The 17,927-nt window shown below is 40.2% G+C and overlaps 1 protein-coding gene across 2 annotated transcripts in view; it reads left to right on the forward strand.

The window, feature by feature from the left end:
• Positions 1–17,927, forward strand: part of SERAC1 (serine active site containing 1) — a 381,209-nt gene that overhangs the window by 191,317 nt on the left and 171,965 nt on the right. For both annotated transcript variants that reach the window (XM_053710914.1, XM_053710915.1), the window contains one exon: positions 3,611–3,732. In XM_053710914.1, the coding sequence (XP_053566889.1) occupies positions 3,611–3,732 (122 nt within the window). The remainder of the gene's footprint in view (positions 1–3,610; positions 3,733–17,927) is intronic.

Genomic DNA, 17,927 nt, shown 5'->3' on the forward strand with positions numbered 1-17,927 from the left:
CAAGCTGGACCCTGATAAAATCCTTGCTATTGAACAGATGAAAAGTCCTTCTGATGTACACGAGCTGAGACAAATATTGGACCTTGTGAATTATGTGGGCAGGTTCCTTCCAGAGTTATCCACAGTACTACACCCTATCACAGAGTTGTTGAAGAAAGATGTTGCCTGGGTCTGGGTACCTTCACAGGAAGAAGATTTTGTGCAGGTCAAGCCCCTGCTGGGGTCTGCCTCAGTGTTGGTGTTCTACGACTCTTCTAAAAAGACTGTGGTTAGTGCTGATGCAAGCAGTTATGGGTTAGGGGCCACCCTCCTGCAGATGAATGGAAACAAACTACAGCCCATCGCCTACTGTTCCCGTACACTGACTGCTGCAGAGTTGAAATACGCCCCATTTGAGAAAGAGTGCCTGGGTGCAGTTTGGGCCAGTGAGCGTTTCCAGCGTTACCTAGTGGGTTTAGAGACATTTAGTCTGGAGACTGACCATAAACCGCTAGTCCCTCTAATCAACTCCTATGATATTGACAAAACACCCCTACGATGCCAGAGACTTCTGATGAGGCTGCTTAGGTTCAACGTTCAGGCAGTGCATGTGCCGGGGAAACAACTGGTAGTGGCAGATACACTTTCCAGGCTCCTGCTGGCTGCTGCTGAAGAATCTTCAACGGAATCAGATGTGAAATTGTATGTGGATTCAGTTCTGGCATCCAAATCCATTTTGTCAGGGAAGCTAGAACAAATAAGAAAGGAGACACATTTAGATACAGACCTTCAAGAAGTTATTAATTACATAAAAGAAGGTTGGCCCGAGTGCCGGGCAGTCTGGATATCTTTAAGTTCATACCAGTCAGAGAGGTCGCAGCTCACAGAGCTAGATGGGTTGGTGCTGTTCCAGGACCGCTTTGTTATTCCTGTTAGCATGCGGCAGGAAATGTTAAGCAGGATTCATGATGACCACTTGGGCATAACAAAGTGCAGCGAAAGGGCAGCTATGGCAGTATGGTGGCCTGGGATCAGTTCCGATATTGCAAGTCACGTGTCAAAATGTGCCTTTTGCCGGGAATGCCTGCCTACTCAGAGAAGGGAGCCCTTGATTTCTACTCCGCTGCCTGCAGGCCTATGGCAGAAAAAAAGCTGCTGATTTGTGTGAACTGCACGGGAAAACGTACCTAGTTGTGAGTAACTACTATTCAAGGTATTTGGAGATGCTAGGACATCATATTCGCACCACTTTACCCTCTGTGGGTGTCTTCCAGCCAACCAGCTCTGTTCCTCGGGACAAGGTCCTTAGGGGGGATGAAGAGGCAAAAAGGGGTTATCGATTCTTCTACGACTACACTCTGTGAGGCCCTTGCAGGAGCTGAATGTGGGGCAAAGTGTCAGAGTTAAACTGGATGATAAGAAGAAATGGAAGACGCCTGCTATGGTTTACTGATAGAGGGACAGTCACACGTCGAAATAAGACATCTTCAGCCAGTACCTGAGAGTTTGGGACTGGATGCCTCAGAGCCACCGCCGGTGAGATCCCCTGTTTTAAGAGAAGTGCCTTCCCCTCAGCAAGATCACAGTGGGGATACTTATTTGCTTACAGCAGACTCTCAATCACCTTCTTCTGTATCAGAGGACAGTTCATGTAAAATTACATCAAGTGGAAGAGTGGTGAAACTTCCAGCCCGATATCCGGATTAGCACTAGTAAGATCAGTGACCGGAAGAATGGGCAGAATAATCCCATGGTTACTGTGGACTATGGTGGTCTACCCCGATGTTCAAGTCAGGATTGTATTTCTTGTTCATATATATATATATATTCTCTTTAGCTTGTTATTGGTTGTATACTAAACAAAATCATTTTTGTATGCTTCTTGTATACCTTGTTATTTGATGTATTCTAAAAAAAAATGTATGCTTTGTCCTTTGAAAAGGGGGAAGATGTGATGAGAGTGGGAGGTGATGTCACCGGATGGGGACGGGGCTTAGGGTCATTATTGTCTATGCCGCACTTACTGAGTTAGATGTGTTGTGCAAGCTGTATTCTTTTATGCTCTACAATAAAATAGCGCTGTACCTTTTATGCTGTGTCCTGCATCTCATGACACATCTTGGATTACAACTGCTATATAAACGAGCACTGAGGACGCTAAGTGAAATTTGAGTGAATTACCATACAAACTGCACTATGAGTCCCAAAATGCTTTGGATTGAAATTTGGGCTTAAAGGCAGTAAGTACACTTATAGCTTGACGTTTCTCAGTACTTTTGCCTTATCCCAGTGTCTATAAAGATCGAAATATATGTTCTGCAGTTGATATTTGCCATACAACTTTTCAATCAGAATCTAGGTCTGAATGATATTGCATATTGTAATAGTAGTGTGAATATAATACTTATATTTACAGTTTTTATGTTAGTATAACATCTTACAATGAATAAGGTTGTATTTATTAACCCTTGAGATAAGACTCACAAACACATCTTTTAACATAGTACCTTTTAGATAAAACACATCCACTATTTTTAGTAGTGGTTTATGGTAGTTTGCTTATATGTTGTGGCCACATCATCTTTTTAGGTAATTGTTTGGAGTTATCTTTATGTGCTCTGTTCTTTGAGTTCTTATTTATCTAATTTCTTCTTCAAGGCAGTTTTGGAAAAAAACAAAACAAAGAAAAAAACCTTATTTGTGTACTGAAGGTGTTTTACTTTGAACATTTACGTTAATGTATTATTTCCAAATACTAGGAACAGGTGTGTTCATCTGCACAAGTTTGTCATCAGAGTTAGTAAAAATGTTGGACACTACTAAGTAAATTAATTGGCAATTTTGATCTGTTTTGGTTTCCCAAAAGCTTATGGAACAGTTTTATTTATTTATATTCAATTTAATACTGTTTTTTGAGCTTCATGAACCTCAGTAGAAATGTTATAAATGGTAGTCACATGGTCTTCCTTACATGTTTTTAATATATCTTCCAATAAAAAATGTGTTTGCTTCAGTGCAAGATCTGTGCATTCACAGACCTAGAAATATTTGTCTACTCACCATTAATACAGCTTTGGTACTGAACTACCACTAATATCATTCTACAAGTATGAGAGAAGATCAGATTTATATTTACACACAAATAAATTTAATTACACTTGAAATATAGCCACTGTTCTCACCATGTCTCTGAGTAATTTCAATGTCAAATCTCTATATTTTCTGTCCAAATAGGTTCTTGCTAGTCAGTATGTGAGTTTACTTAAGTAGGAAGTGGATGGATGTATAAAGTAGTAGGATCCAAATCCCATTTTTTGTTGTTGTTGAGAATTGTGATTTAACCCCTTATTTGTAAGAAAAGATACAATACAGTAACCCATTCATTGCTAGAAAGAAAAGAAAAAACAATTAAAATGATCTTTGATGTCATCTAGCATACATAGACACAATCAGAAGCAATTTAACCCTACAACTAAAGTTTAAGTGAAGGGAAGTGAGCTCTGAACCTTTCTTGGCACCCTGGTGACGGTATTTGTTAATCCCTTGATTAGAAGTATAAATTGTTTTCAAATAGATTTTATGAAGAATATTTAAATGGTGTTTAACTGATGCACACTGTGTGTTGTTTTAGATTATCAGTACAGGACTGTAGCACAAGCATGTGATAAAAGAACTGCCATTGGTTTGGCACGTTGCAAGGATGTAGATCTACGGTTTTTCCTTCCACCTCCCACATTGCCAAAAACAAATGAGGTAAGTAAAATAAAAATGAAATATAGCCATTTAGGTTTATTAATATATTTTACTGATTACTGTTGAATGAATAATTGCTGGTTATTTTTTCAACAGGCACAGTTATATATTCTCCTTAAGGAAAAAGTACAATAAATGTCAAGAGTTTCATCAAAATAAACATTAAATCTCCTGATGCAAATCCAGGTTGATATGTTTTTGGAGTTATCATTTCTTATTGTTTTTTTAAGGGAAGAGAAACCCTTTTATTTTTGTAGAAGTAACACAAGAACTGTTAGGGCTCTATTTATCATTGTCTAAATAAATGCACCTTGTTAGTCTGAGTGCGCCTGTCTCAGTTGCCAACATTTCAAAAACATTTCCATGGACACTTTACATTAGAGCAAGCAAGCGGGTTACTGGAATATTGACAATCTACTGTTCAACTGCTCCGCCCACTCAGTTGGCTCTGCAATCAAAACACACACCCACTTGATAGTAATAGTATAATTACATATCCATAGTTTATTATACAGATTACAGCACCTAGCTCTTACATCTATCCAGTCTCTGGAACACATTCTGGACATATGGTTATTTTTACAGCACAGCATCAAAATTAGGCAGACAAATAATCTGTGAACCCATTCAATAATAATAACAATATTTAATTAGGAATTAATTATATTAAATTAATAGACTACATCTATCTATATGTATATCTGTATGTATATGTATGTGTGTGTGTGTGTGTTTCTATATACACACACCAAATGTTGGGCAAAAGAGGTAGCAATTCCAGAGACAAAAAAATCCAGGGACATACTACAAAATCCCAGGCACTGTTGGCAACTATGTCTCGAAGTGCATGTGAGCAAATATTTATTTAAAAAAAGCACCATTTTTTTTTGTTTCTTTAACCAGGCGAGCTTAGTATCTCCAGTCGCATTAAACTCTGCTCCTTATTAAAATAGCTTTTTTTCTAATGTTTGTGCCTTTTTAAAGACTAATAAAGTATATACAGTATATATATTTGATATGCTCCATGTAGTGTAACTAGTTCTATTATATTTTCACAACTGTATTAAAAAAACACCCAATAGTTAAGTTAGATTTTATACATATTTTTTTTATTTTGTTGTATATAGTAATAAAAAACATTTATAAGCTGCATCTAAATGTTTTTATAGAGCCTCATATATTCCATAATGATTTGAACACCACGGACGCTCAAAGAAAAATGACTTCTCCTGCAGTTTTATTTATGGAGAATTATTTGCATACATTAGGAGGAGATTTTTATGTGCGCCTATGACGAAAAAAAGGATAAATTGGTTACTAGATAATTAAACAAGGAGCATAATAGACAATCAAACAGGAGCAATGTTATTTAATCCTTTTTTTGACCCACCTAAGCGACTAGGCGAGCACTATGCACTTGGTAGCATTTTACACACAAATTTGACGATTTTTAGGCGCATTTTAGATAAATAAGAGATTACAATTGTGTGTGCATTTATAGGTGCAACTTGTTAGTAATTTCAAATGGGCATATTTGCCTTCATGAGCTGTCTAAACTCTGTTCTATATGGAGTTGTTTAGTCATAAGTCCATATGGCCCAGACCTAGGGTGGCAAATTTGACTAGTATATAAAAATAAATCTGTTGGGCCTACATGGATTCTGATCTCACCTTATATTTTTGTTATCTAATGGTTCATGCAGGAAATAATAAGAGAATAAAGAAAAACACGTGGGATGATTTCAAAAATATGATAGGGGCAACATATTAGAATGGGACTTTACATAAAAATAAAATACACTGCTGCATCATAGCTCTTTGGTCCCAGACATTTCTAAAGCAAATAAATGGGATTGCTAACCATCATTATTTATTATTCAGGATAGAACACAAGACAAGTGTAAAACACACAGAAAAAATTAAAGGGACAGTAAAGTCTCATAAAACAGGGTGATTTAAATCAGATTTTTTAAAATCAGTTTTCTTTTTTAATTTACATAGTATTTTTAAAAAAATATAATGCTTTCTGAGGAAAAATCTATCTAAAGATAGTTTCTATTTAAGATACATTATAATCTAACGGTCCTCTAAAGGTTTTCATCCTGAAATATAGATTAGTTTTTATATAGCAAGATGCTGCACATTCATAGTTGTAATGTTTAATTTTTTTGTTTAATTTTTAATTCCCAATGTCATGCTCTCCCAGAGGTTTCTGTAAGATTATTTTGGGCAATTTCCTTCTTAATACAGGGAGAGTACACAGCTGCATTCCTTACTTGTGGGAAATACTGAACCTGGCCACCAGGAGGAGGCAAAGACACCCAAGCCAAAGGCTTAAAGCAAATACACCCCAGCCAAAGGCTTAAATACCTCCCCCACTTCCCTCATCCCCCAGTCATTCTTTGCCTTTCGTCACAGGAGGTTGGCAGAGAAGTGTCAGAAAATTTCGGAGTAGTTCCTTAGGAAGGGTATCTGCCCTGATATGGGACTGGAGTTTTAAGTAGTCTTATCAGCCTCTCAGTGAGAGCATTGACGAGAGTCTGGAGATGCAAGGAGAGTCTTTCTGTAAACCCATCAAGACTCATATTAACAGCTCCTTAAGTAATCAGCGTTGACGAGTTTCACTGCCTGCTTTCTTCACTCAAGTCAATGTCATAAGCGCTGCTACAATCTGTCAAAGTTGAAGGACTGTGTTACTGTTCCACAGCATAGATTTGGGTAAGATTGTTTCATTTTTTACACATATTGCAAACGCTAGAAGACAGGGTCACTGTGTGGCTCCTTATATCTATATGGAATCAAGAGTTAATATCTTCTGAGGGGGGTTATGAACAGTTGGGTTTAATCATATATGCTTTATTTGATTGTATGCTGCTTTATGTGTAATATGTTTATGGGCTCATAGGCTGAGATGGAACATACAGGTTTCACTTTCACTTTGAAGGTTGTGCAGCTTAAAAGCTTGGCACGCTCTTTCTCATAGCAGGGATGGTCCTGCATTGTGCACAATGTGACAAAATGGTCGAGGCTTCCATTTCCTTTCTCTTGACAGAGTTACTACCGGAGAGGAGTTTTTATCTCTGTTCTGTCTGTGTCATAGTAGGTGGTGAGTGCCCCAGCTATGGGGGTATAAAGGTGCAGTTTTTGTTAATTTAAAATAAAGTTAGTTTTTTCTGTAGTCCTCCGCATATCGTACTTTAGCTATGGAGGATTCTGATTCATTAGAGGATTCTCCCTCTATTTCAAAGAGTAATGCCTGTTTATATTGTGAGGGAGCTCTGGAATAACTGCCTTCTCAATTATGTTCCATATGCCTTGATAAGGAGATTATATCAAATAAGGTTGACATGTTTGATACCACTGAGCTGCCCACCTCTGAGGAGTCCTCGTCCAGTGAGGTGCACACCCTACATGCATCTTTTTATACACATGCAGCTTCCCTTTTCACTGCTAATCCTCCATCTGGAGGGGGCCTTTTTTCACCAGACGTTACTGCGCAGTTTCATACGGCGGTGTCTGCGGCCATTAGTACTTTCCCTCGCACTGCTAAGCGCAAGCGAAAGGTTAAATCTTGCACTCCTGTCCAGGTGACATCATGTAATTTGTTGGATATATCTGATCAGTTATCCAAGGATGAGGTTCTCTCTGAAAGTTCAGAGTATGAACTTTCAGGGTTGGAGTCTGCTGCCTATTATCCTCCGCCTGTGGAGGATCCAGTTTTGTGATTTAGGACAAAACGTTTACGCTTTCTACTAAAGGAGGTTTAGACTACAGTAGAGGTTCCAAAGGCTGAGCTGCCAGACGAACCTCTGAGTCCTAAATTTGATGGCAATCATTATTAAGGACGAGTGGGGCAGGATTAGATTCCCCTTCCAGTCGTCTGCCTTTTAAGGATTCCGGTTCCGGGCTCTTTATGAGGGTGGGTTTTCTTTTTCCCATCCTTACTTGGTTGGTGATAGTTTACGCTTGCCACACGTAATACTAGCCTGTGTGAGGCGTTCGTAGAGCCGCTGGATATAAGGATGGAAACTCTGTTAAAGGGGATGTTTTAACCTATGGGATATTTACTTTTACTGGCGGTGCTTGTCGCCGCAGTTGCTGGAGCAGCTACCTTTTGGTGCGTCTCCTTCGTGAAAATGATCGAGGTGGAGGGTTCCCTTGACATTTTTCAGAAAAGAATTACGGCCTTCTGGGTTACTAATTCTTTTATATGTGCTGTTATTACGCAGATTAATTAGCTTATGACTAAGACTTCAGGTTTTTTGTTCAGGCCCGTAAGGGAAAGAGTTTGTTGACTATCTCCACAGTTCAATTTCAGAGGCCCAAGGGTGCCTTCATACCGTAAGATAAGGAGAACAAATCTATGGAATTTTCGTTTCTTTAGTTCTGATAAAAACCCAGCGTCAGAGGCCTCCGCTAAGCCAGAGCAAACCAAGAGTTCTTGGAAGCTGGCTCAGTCCTGGAAAAGATCCAAGCAGAGCCAGAAGGCTGCCGAGACTAAGTCTGCATGAGGGGGTTATTTTGGATTGTGTAGGCTGTCACTCTTTCAGAGGCTTGGTTCAGGGATGTGCAGGATCCTTGGGTCCTGGAGGTTATAGCTCAGGGTTACAAGATAGGTTTCAAATCTCATCCACCCAGGGGCAGATTCATCCTCTCAACCTGTATTCAAGACTAGGAAAGAGGGAAGCCTTTCTGGAGTGTATAAGGGATCTGTCCTCCTTTGGAGTCATTGTCCCAGTGCCTATTGCAGTGAGAGGTTTGGGATACTATTTTAACATTTTCGTGGTCCCAAAGAACAAATTTCTAAATGTCCCTTCGTCAAGATGGAGACAATAAGGTCCATCCTTCCCTTAATTCAGGAAGGGCAGTTTATGACCACTATAGATCTGAAGGAGGCCTTCCTTCACCTTCCAATCCACAGGGAACACTTCCAGTTCTTCAGGTTTGCGTTTCTGGACCAGCACTTCCAATTCATTGCACTTCCGTTTGGTCCAGCTACTGCTCCAATAATTTTTACGAAGGTTCTAAGGGCTCTTCTAGCAGTTGCCAGAACCCTGGGTGTAGCAGTTGCTCCCTACTTGGACGATATTCTGGTACAAGCACCATCGTTTCATCTGGTGGAAAGATCCCTCCTTCTTCGGAATCTCTCCTCTGTCTTTTACGATCCCATGGAGGGAAGATAAATAGAGAAAGAAGTCCTCTTATTCCAAGCCCCAGGGTGGAATTCCTGGGCACGATAATAGATTCCATACTCATGGGAATATTTCTAACAGACCAGAAAAGTTGCAAGCTAGCTTCAACATGTCTTGCTCTCCAGATCTCCTTAAGGCCATCTGTGGCTCAGTGTATGGAGGTGATTGGTCTCATGGTGTCCAGCATGGACATAGTTCTCCTTGCCAGGTCCCACCTCAGGCCGTTGAGACTGTACATGCTGAGGCAGTGGAACGGTGATGATTTGGATCTGTCTCAACAGATTTCTCTGGACAACCGGTCGAGATAATCGCTCTCTTGGTGGCTCTGTCCGGATCACCTGTCCCGAGGGACATCCTTTTTAAGGCCATCCTGGGTGACTGTGACTACGGATGTAAGTCTGTCAGGATGGGCAGCTATTTGGGGCTCCAAGAAGGCACAGTGCATGTGGACACAGGAGGAGAGCTCCCTCCCGTTCAACATTCTATATATTCGGGTAATATTCAATGCTCTGAAGGTTTGGCCCCTACTGGGTTCGTCCCATTTTATCTGCTTCCAATCAGTCAATATAACCTCAGTGGCTTACATCAACCATCAGCAGGGAACAAGAAGCTCCCTAGCAATGAGGGAAGTATCTTGGATTCTGGAGTGGATGTTGACCCACAACTGTTCGCTGTCAGCGATCCACATTCTGACAGATAGATAGATCTCATGGCGTCCCGTCTCAATACCAAGCTACCCGGATATGGGTCAAGGTCCAGGGATCCTCAGGCGGAGCTAATAGATATATTAGCGGTGCCCTGGAGGTTCAATCCAATTTCTCTTTTCCTGCCATTACCACTCCTTTCTTGAGTGGTGGCTCGAATCATACAGGAGCAGGCGTCAGTGATACTGATTGCTCCATCATGGCCGCGAAGGATATGGTTTGCGGATCTAGTGGGGATGTCATCATCTCCTCCTTGGAGGTTACCTTGTCGCAGGGATCTGCGAGAACAAGGCCCCTTTTTTCATCAAAATCTAAATTCTCTGAGGCTGACTGTGTGGAGATTGAATGATTAGTCTTAGCCTTGAGAGGGTTTTCTGAGAGTGTTATTGATACTTTCATTCAAGCTCGTAAGCCGGTTACTCGTCGCATCTATCATATGGTGTGGAGGACCTACTGATTCTGGTGTGAAGAGCGTGGTTTGTCCTGGCACAAAGTAAAGGTTGCCAGGATTCTTTCTTTTCTCCAGGATGGACTGAAGAAGGACCTCACAGCTTGTGCCGTGAAGGGACAGATTTCGATCCTGTCTGTTTTTACTGCACAAGAGGCTCGCTGAGCTTTTGTATGTACAGTCTTTGTTAAGGTTCTGACTAGGATCAGATGAGTGTTTAGATCTAATGCTCCTCCTTGGAGTTTAAATCTTGTTCTTAAAGTTTTGCAACATGCTCCGTTTGAGCCTATGCATGAGGTTGACATTAAGTTGTTTGTCTTGGAAGGTTCTTTTTCTACTAGCTATTGCTTCTGCACGCAGAGTCTCTGAGATTACTGCCTTGCAATGCGACCCTTCTTATCTGGTGTTCCATGCTGATAAGGCTGTTCTATGAACCATGTTAGAATTTCTTTCTAAGGTTGTATCAAATCGCAACATCAATCAAGAAATTGTGGTTCATTTCTTATGTCCTAAATCCTTCTTCATCGAAGGATCGTTTACTGCATAATCTGGATGTGGTTCGTGCCTTGAAGTTCTCTCTTCACGCTACGAAGGAATTTAGACAAACTTCTTCTCTGTTATCTATTCTGGGAAGCGTAGGGGTCAGAGGTCCTCTTCGACTTCCCTATCTTTTTGGTTGAGGAGTATCATCCGCTAAGCATATGAGTCAGCGGGTCTTAAGCATCCTCAGAGTATTACAGCTCATTCTACAAGAGCTGTGGCTTCCTCTTGGGCCTTCAAAAATCAAAAATGAGGCCTCTGTGGATCAGATTTGTGAGGCGGTTACCTGGTTCTCCTTACATACTTTTTCCAAATTTTACAAGTTTGATGTTTTTGCTTCTGCTGAAGCAGCCTTTGGGAGAAATGTTTTGCAGGCTGTGGTGCCCTCAGATTAGGGGCCGCCTTTCTTTTTTACCCTTCCATTAGCATTCAGTGTCCTCTGGAGCTTAGGTATAATTTCTCACAAGTAAGGAATGCAGCTGTGGACTCTACCTGTATTAAGCAGGAAAACATAAATTTCTTTCATGTAATTAGCAAGAGTCCATGAGCTAGTGACGTATGGGATATACATTCCTACCAGGAGGGGCAAAGTTTCCCAAACCTCAAAATGCCTATAAATACACCCCTCACCACACCCACAAATCAGTTTTACAAACTTTGCCTCCTATGGAGGTGGTGAAGTAAGTTTGTGCTAGATTCTACGTTGATATGCGCTCCGCAGCAGGTTGGAGCCCGGTTTTCCTCTCAGCGTGCAGTGAATGTCAGAGGGATGTGAGGAGAGTATTGCCTATTTGAATTCAATGATCTCCTTCTACGGGGTCTATTTCATAGGTTCTCTGTTATCGGTCGTAGAGATTCATCTCTTACCTCCCTTTTCAGATCGACGATATACTCTTATTTATATACCATTACCTCTGCTGATTTTCGTTTCAGTACTGGTTTGGCTTTCTACAACATGTAGATGAGTGTCCTGGGGTAAGTAAATCTTATTTTCTGTGACACTCTAAGCTATGGTTGGGCACTTTTTTATAAAGTTCTAAATATATGTATTCAAACATTTATTTGCCTTGACTCAGGATGTTCAACATTCCTTATTTCAGACAGTCGGTTTCATATTTGGGATAATGCATATGAATAAATCATTTTTTTCTTACCTTAAAATTTGACTTTTTCCCTGTGGGCTGTTAGGCTCGCGGGGGCTGAAAATGCTTCATTTTATTGCGTCATTCTTGCGCGGACTTTTTTGGCGCAAATTTTTTTTTTCTGTTTCCGGCGTCATACGTGTCGCCGGAAGTTGCGTCATTTTTGACGTTCTTTTGCGCCAAAAGTGTCGGCGTTCCGGATGTGGCGTCATTTTTGGCGCCAAAAGCATTTAGGCGCCAAATAATGTGGGCGTCATTTTTGGCGTTAAAAAAAAATAAAAAAAAATATGGGCGTCACTATTGTCTCCACATTATTTAAGCCTCATTTTTTATTGCTTCTGGTTGCTAGAAGCTTGTTCACTGGCATTTTTTTCCCATTCCTGAAACTGTCATTTAAGGAATTTGATCAATTTTGCTTTATATGTTGTTTTTTCTATTACATATTGCAAGATGTCCCACGTTGAAACTGAGTCAGAAGATACTTCTGGAAAATCGCTGCCTGGGGCTGGAGCTACCAAAGCTAAGTGTATCTACTGTAAACTTATGGTATCTGTTCCTCCAGCTGTTAATGCAGATAATATTTCCTTTAGTACTGTTACATTACCTGTTGCTGTTCTGTCAACATCTAATACTCAGAGTGTTCCTGATAACATAAGAGATTTTGTTTCTAAATCCATTAAGAAGGCTATGTCTGTTATTCCTCCTTCTAGTAAACGTAAAAAGTCTTTTAAAACTTCTCATTTTTCAGATGAATTTTTAAATGAACATCATCATTCTGATTCTGATAATGGTTCTTCTGGTTCAGAGGTTTCTGTCTCAGAGGTTGATGCTGATAAATCTTCATATTTATTTAAAATGAAATTTATTCGTTCTTTACTTAAAGAAGTCCTAATTGCATTAGAAATTGAGGATTCTGGTCCTCTTGATACTAAATCTAAACGTTTAGATAAGGTTTTTAAATCTCCTGTAGTTATTCCAGAAGTTTTTCCTGTCCCTAGTGCTATTTCTGAAGTAATTTCCAGGGAATGGAATAATTTGGGTAATTCATTTACTCCTTCTAAACGTTTTAAGCAATTATATCCTGTGCCATCTGACAGATTAGAGTTTTGGGACAAAATCCCTAAAGTTGATGGGGCTGTCTCTACTCTTGTTAAGCGTACTACTATTCCTACGGCAGATGGTACTTCCTTAAGGATCTTTTAGATAGGAAAATTGAATCCTTTCTAAGAAAAGCTTACTTGTGTTCAGGTAATCTTCTTAGACCTGCTATATCTTTAGCGGATGTTGCTGCAGCTTCATCTTTTGGTTAGAAGCTTTAGCGCAACAAGTAACAGATCATAATTCTCATAGCATTTTTATTCTTCAACATGCTAATAATTTTATTTGTAATGCCATCTTTGATATCATTAGAGTTGATGTCAGGTATATGTCTCTAGCTATTTTAGCTAGAAGAGCTTTATGGCTTAAGATTTGGAATGCTGATATGTCTTCTAAGTCTACTCTGCTTTCCCTTTCTTTCCAGGGTAATAATCGTTTTCGTTCCTTTCGTCACAACAAGGAACAAAAACCTGATCCTTCATCCTCAGGAGCGGTATCAGTTTGGAAACCATCTCCAGTCTGGAATAAATCCAAGCCTTTTAGAAAATCAAAGCCAGCTCCTAAGTCCACATGAAGGTGCGGCCCTCATTCCAGCTCAGCTGGTAGGGGGCAGATTATGTTTTTTTCTAAGAAATTTGGATCAATTCCGTTCACAATCTTTGGATTCAGAACATTGTTTCAGAAGGGTACAGAATTGGCTTCAAGATAAGGCCTCCTGCAAAGAGATTTTTTCTTTCCCATGTCCCAGTAAATCCAGCGAAGGCTCAAGCATTTCTGAAATGTGTTTCAGATCTAGAGTTGACTGGAGTAATTTTGCCAGTTCCAGTTCTGGAACAGGGACTGGAGTTTTATTCAAATCTCTTCATTGTACCAAAGAAGGAAAATTCCTTCAGACCAGTTCTGGATCTAAAAATATTGAATCGTTATGTAAGGATACCAACATTCAAAATGGTAACTGTAAGGACTATCCTGCCTTTTGTTCAACAAGGGCATTATATGTCTACTATAGATTTACAGGATGCATATCTGCATATATATTCCGATTCATCCAGATCACTATCAGTTTCTGAGATTCTCTTTCCTAGACAAGCATTACCAGTTTGTGGTTCTGCCGTTTGGCCTAGCTACAGCTCCAAGAATTTTTACGAAGGTTCTCGGTGCCCTTCTGTCTGTAATCAGAGAACAGGGTATTGTGGTATTCCTTATTTGGACGATATCTTGGTACTTGCTCAGTCTTCACATTTAGCAGAATCTCATTCGAATCGACTTGTGTTGTTTCTTCAACATCATGGTTGGAGGATCAATTTACCAAAAAGTTCATTGATTCCTCAGACTTAGGTAACCTTTTTAGGTTTTCAGATAGATTCAGTATCCATGACTCTATCTTTGATAGACATGAGACGTCTAAAGTTGATATCAGCTTGTCGAAACCTTCAGTCACAATCTTTCCCTTCGGTAGCCTTATGCATGGAAATTCTAGGTCTTATGACTGCGGCATCGGACGCGATCCCCTTTGCTCGTTTTCACATGCGGCCTCTTCAGCTCTGTATGCTGAACCAGTGGTGCAGGGATTACACAAAGATATCTCAATTAATATTTTTAAAACCGATTGTACGACACTCTCTGACGTGGTGGACAGATCACCATCGTTTAGTTCAGGGGGCTTCTTTTGTTCTTCCGACCTGGACTGTAATTTCAACAGATGCAAGTCCTACAGGTTGGGGAGCTGTGTCGGGGTCTCTGACAGCACAAGGGGTTTGGGAATCTCAGGAGGTGAGATTTCCGATCAATATTTTGGAACTCCGTGCAATCCTCTTCTAAAGAGAGAATCGTTCATTTGTTTTCAGACAGACAATGTCACAACTGTGGCATACATCAATCATCAAGGAGGGACTCACAGTCCTCTGGCTATGAAAGAAGTATCTCGAATTCTGGTATGGGCGGAATCCAGCTCCTCTCTAGTTTCTGCGGTTCATATCCCAGGTATAGACAATTGGGAAGCGGATTATCTCAGTCGCCACACGTTTCATCCGGGCGAATGGTCTCTTCTCCCAGAGGTATTTCTTCAGATTGTTCAAATATGGGGTCTTCCAGAAATAGATCTGATGGCTTCTCATCTAAACAAGAAACTTCCCAGGTATCTGTCCAGATCCAGGGATCCTCAAGCAGAAGCAGTGGATGCGTTGTCACTTCCTTGGAAGTATCATCCTGCCTATATCTTTCCGCCTCTAGTTCTTCTTCCAAGAGTAATCTCCAAGATTCTGAAGGAATGCTCATTTGTTCTGCTGGTGGCTCCAGCATGGCCTCTCAGGTTTTTGGTATGCGGATCCTGTCCGGATGGCCTCTTGCCAACCGTGGACTCTTCCGTTAAGACCAGACCTTCTGTCACAAGGTCCTTTTTTCCATCAGGATCTCAATCCTTAAATTTAAAGGTATGGAGATTGAACGCTTGATTCTTAGTCAAAGAGGTTTCTCTGACTCTGTGATTAATACTATGTTACAGGCTCGTAAATCCGTATCTAGGGAGATATATTATAGAGTCTGGAAGACTTATATTTCATGGTGTCTTTCTCATCATTTTTCCTGGCATTCTTTTAGAATTCCAAGAATTTTACAGTTTCTTCAGGATGGTTTGGATAAAGGTTTGTCTGCAAGTTCCTTGAAAAGACAAATCTCTGCTCTTTATGTTCTTTTTCACAGAAAGATTGTTAATCTTCCTGATATTCATTGTTTTGTACAAGCTTTGGTTCGTATAAAACCTGTCATTAAGTCAATTTCTCCTCCTTGGAGTTTGAATTTGGTTCTGGGGGCTCTTCAAGCTCCTCCGTTTGAACCTATGCATTCTTTGGACATTAAATTACTTTCTTGAAAAGTTTTGTTCCTTTTGTCCATCTCTAATGCCAGAAGAGTTTCTGAATTATCTGCTCTTTCTTGTGAGTCTCCTTTTCTGATTTTTCATCAGGATAAGGCGGTGTTGCGAACTTCTTTTAAATTTTTACCTAAGGTTGTGAATTCTAACAACATTAATAGAGAAATTGTGGTTCCTTCATTATGTCCTAATCCTAAGAATTCTAAGGAGAAATCATTGCTTTCTTTGGATGAAGTTAGAGCTTTGAAATATTATGTTGAAGCTACTAAGAATTTCCGAAAGATTTCTAGTCTATTTGTTATCTTTTCCGGTTCTAGGAAAGGTCAGAAGGCTTCTGCCTTTTCTTTGGCATCTTGGTTGAAATCTTTAATTCATCATGCTTATGTCGAGTCGGGTAAAACTCCGCCTCAAAGGATTACAGCTCATTCTACTAGGTCAGTTTCTACTTCCTGGGCATTTAGGAATGAAGCTTCGGTTGTTCAGATTTGCAAAGCAGCAACTTGGTCTTCTTTGCATACTTTTACTAAATTCTACCATTTTGATGTGTTTTCTTCTTCTGAAGCAGTTTTTGGTAGAAAAGTACTTCAGGCAGCTGTTTCAGTTTGATTCTTCTGCTTATAATTTCAGTTTTTTTCATTATAAGTTTTAAACTTTGTTTGGGTGTGGATTATTTTCAGCGGAATTGGCTGTCTTTATTATATCCCTCCCTCTCTAGTGACTCTTGCGTGGAAGATCCACATCTTGGGTAGTCATTATCCCATACGTCACTAGCTCATGGACTCTTGCTAATTACATGAAAGAAAACATAATTTATGTAAGAACTTACCTGATAAATTCATTTCTTTCATATTAGCAAGAGTCCATGAGGCCCACCCTTTTTTGTGGTGGTTATGATTTTTTTGTATAAAGCACAATTATTCCAATTCCTTTTATTTATGCTTCGCACTTTTTTCTTATCACCCCACTTCTTGGCTATTCGTTAAACTGATTTGTGGGTGTGGTGAGGGGTGTATTTATAGGCATTTTGAGGTTTGGGAAACTTTGCCCCTCCTGGTAGGAATGTATATCCCATACGTCACTAGCTCATGGACTCTTGCTAATATGAAAGAAATGAATTTATCAGGTAAGTTCTTACATAAATTATGTTTTTGCTTACCAGATAATTTCCTTTCCTTCAGTACAGGGAGAGTCCACAGCTCCCTCCCATGTTCTCCAATGGGCAGCCCTAAATTTTAATTTATTCTTCTGGCACCTTTTTCACCCTAATATTACTCCTACTGTCCCTTGTTCCCTCGGCAGAATGACTGGGGTTATGAGGAAGTGGATGAGGTATTTAAGCCTTTGGCTGGGGTGTCATTGTCTTTTCCTGGTGGCCAGGTTCAATATTTCCCACAAGTAAGGAATGCAGCTGTGGACTCTCTCTGTAAAGAAGGAAAGTAAATTATCTGGTAAGCATATTTTATGTTTTTTCTATCTTGTGAATTTGTGTCTGCAGAAATAACATGCCTTCTTCACAGCAAAAATGTTACACAATAAACATACAGAGTTGAGGGGCCCGTGTCTGGGCCAGGGCAGAAGATGGCCGCTAAACTGGGATCTCTGCTTAGAAGATTCTCAATCCGCCATGAAATCTATGATACTTTGTGCCATCCAGCATAGACTTAGATTATATAGCACCTGGCATTATCTTTGTTATATTCTATGGGTCCTCCCGGACCGCTGGAACTTTTTGGCGGCTATACAGAAGAGAAAAAGCTCAGCACCCCCGGGTAACCGGGTATCTAGAGAATTCTTATGTCTCTGTAATAGCCCTCTACTAAAACAAAGGGAGCATACGATAACGTTTCATATTCCACACTTAGAACTCTCCTAAATGAGTTTGAGAAAATGCAGGAGAAGTTTGAGAGCCTTAGTCGATTGCTGAAGCCATGTGACATTGTGGAAGGAGAAAACCTGTCCCCATATATATCTCTGGAGGAGCAGCAAGATCATTCATCCGTGAGTACTACCCAACCATCCTTACCCTTGCCACTGGAACCCCATGGAGAACCCAAACAAGATTCATAGGAATCGGCACATCCTGTTCTGATCTACCGTATGGCCTTGGTTTCTCTTGCGGTGAGCGACTTGTTTCCAAAGAGCCCTAAAGATGCAGGTGAGGAGACCCCTTCCGCAATATGGTCCTCAGTAACTACAGCTGCG

This window comes from Bombina bombina, chromosome 4, assembly GCF_027579735.1.
Source record: "Bombina bombina isolate aBomBom1 chromosome 4, aBomBom1.pri, whole genome shotgun sequence".
In the NCBI taxonomy this organism is placed as follows: Eukaryota; Metazoa; Chordata; class Amphibia; order Anura; family Bombinatoridae; genus Bombina; species Bombina bombina.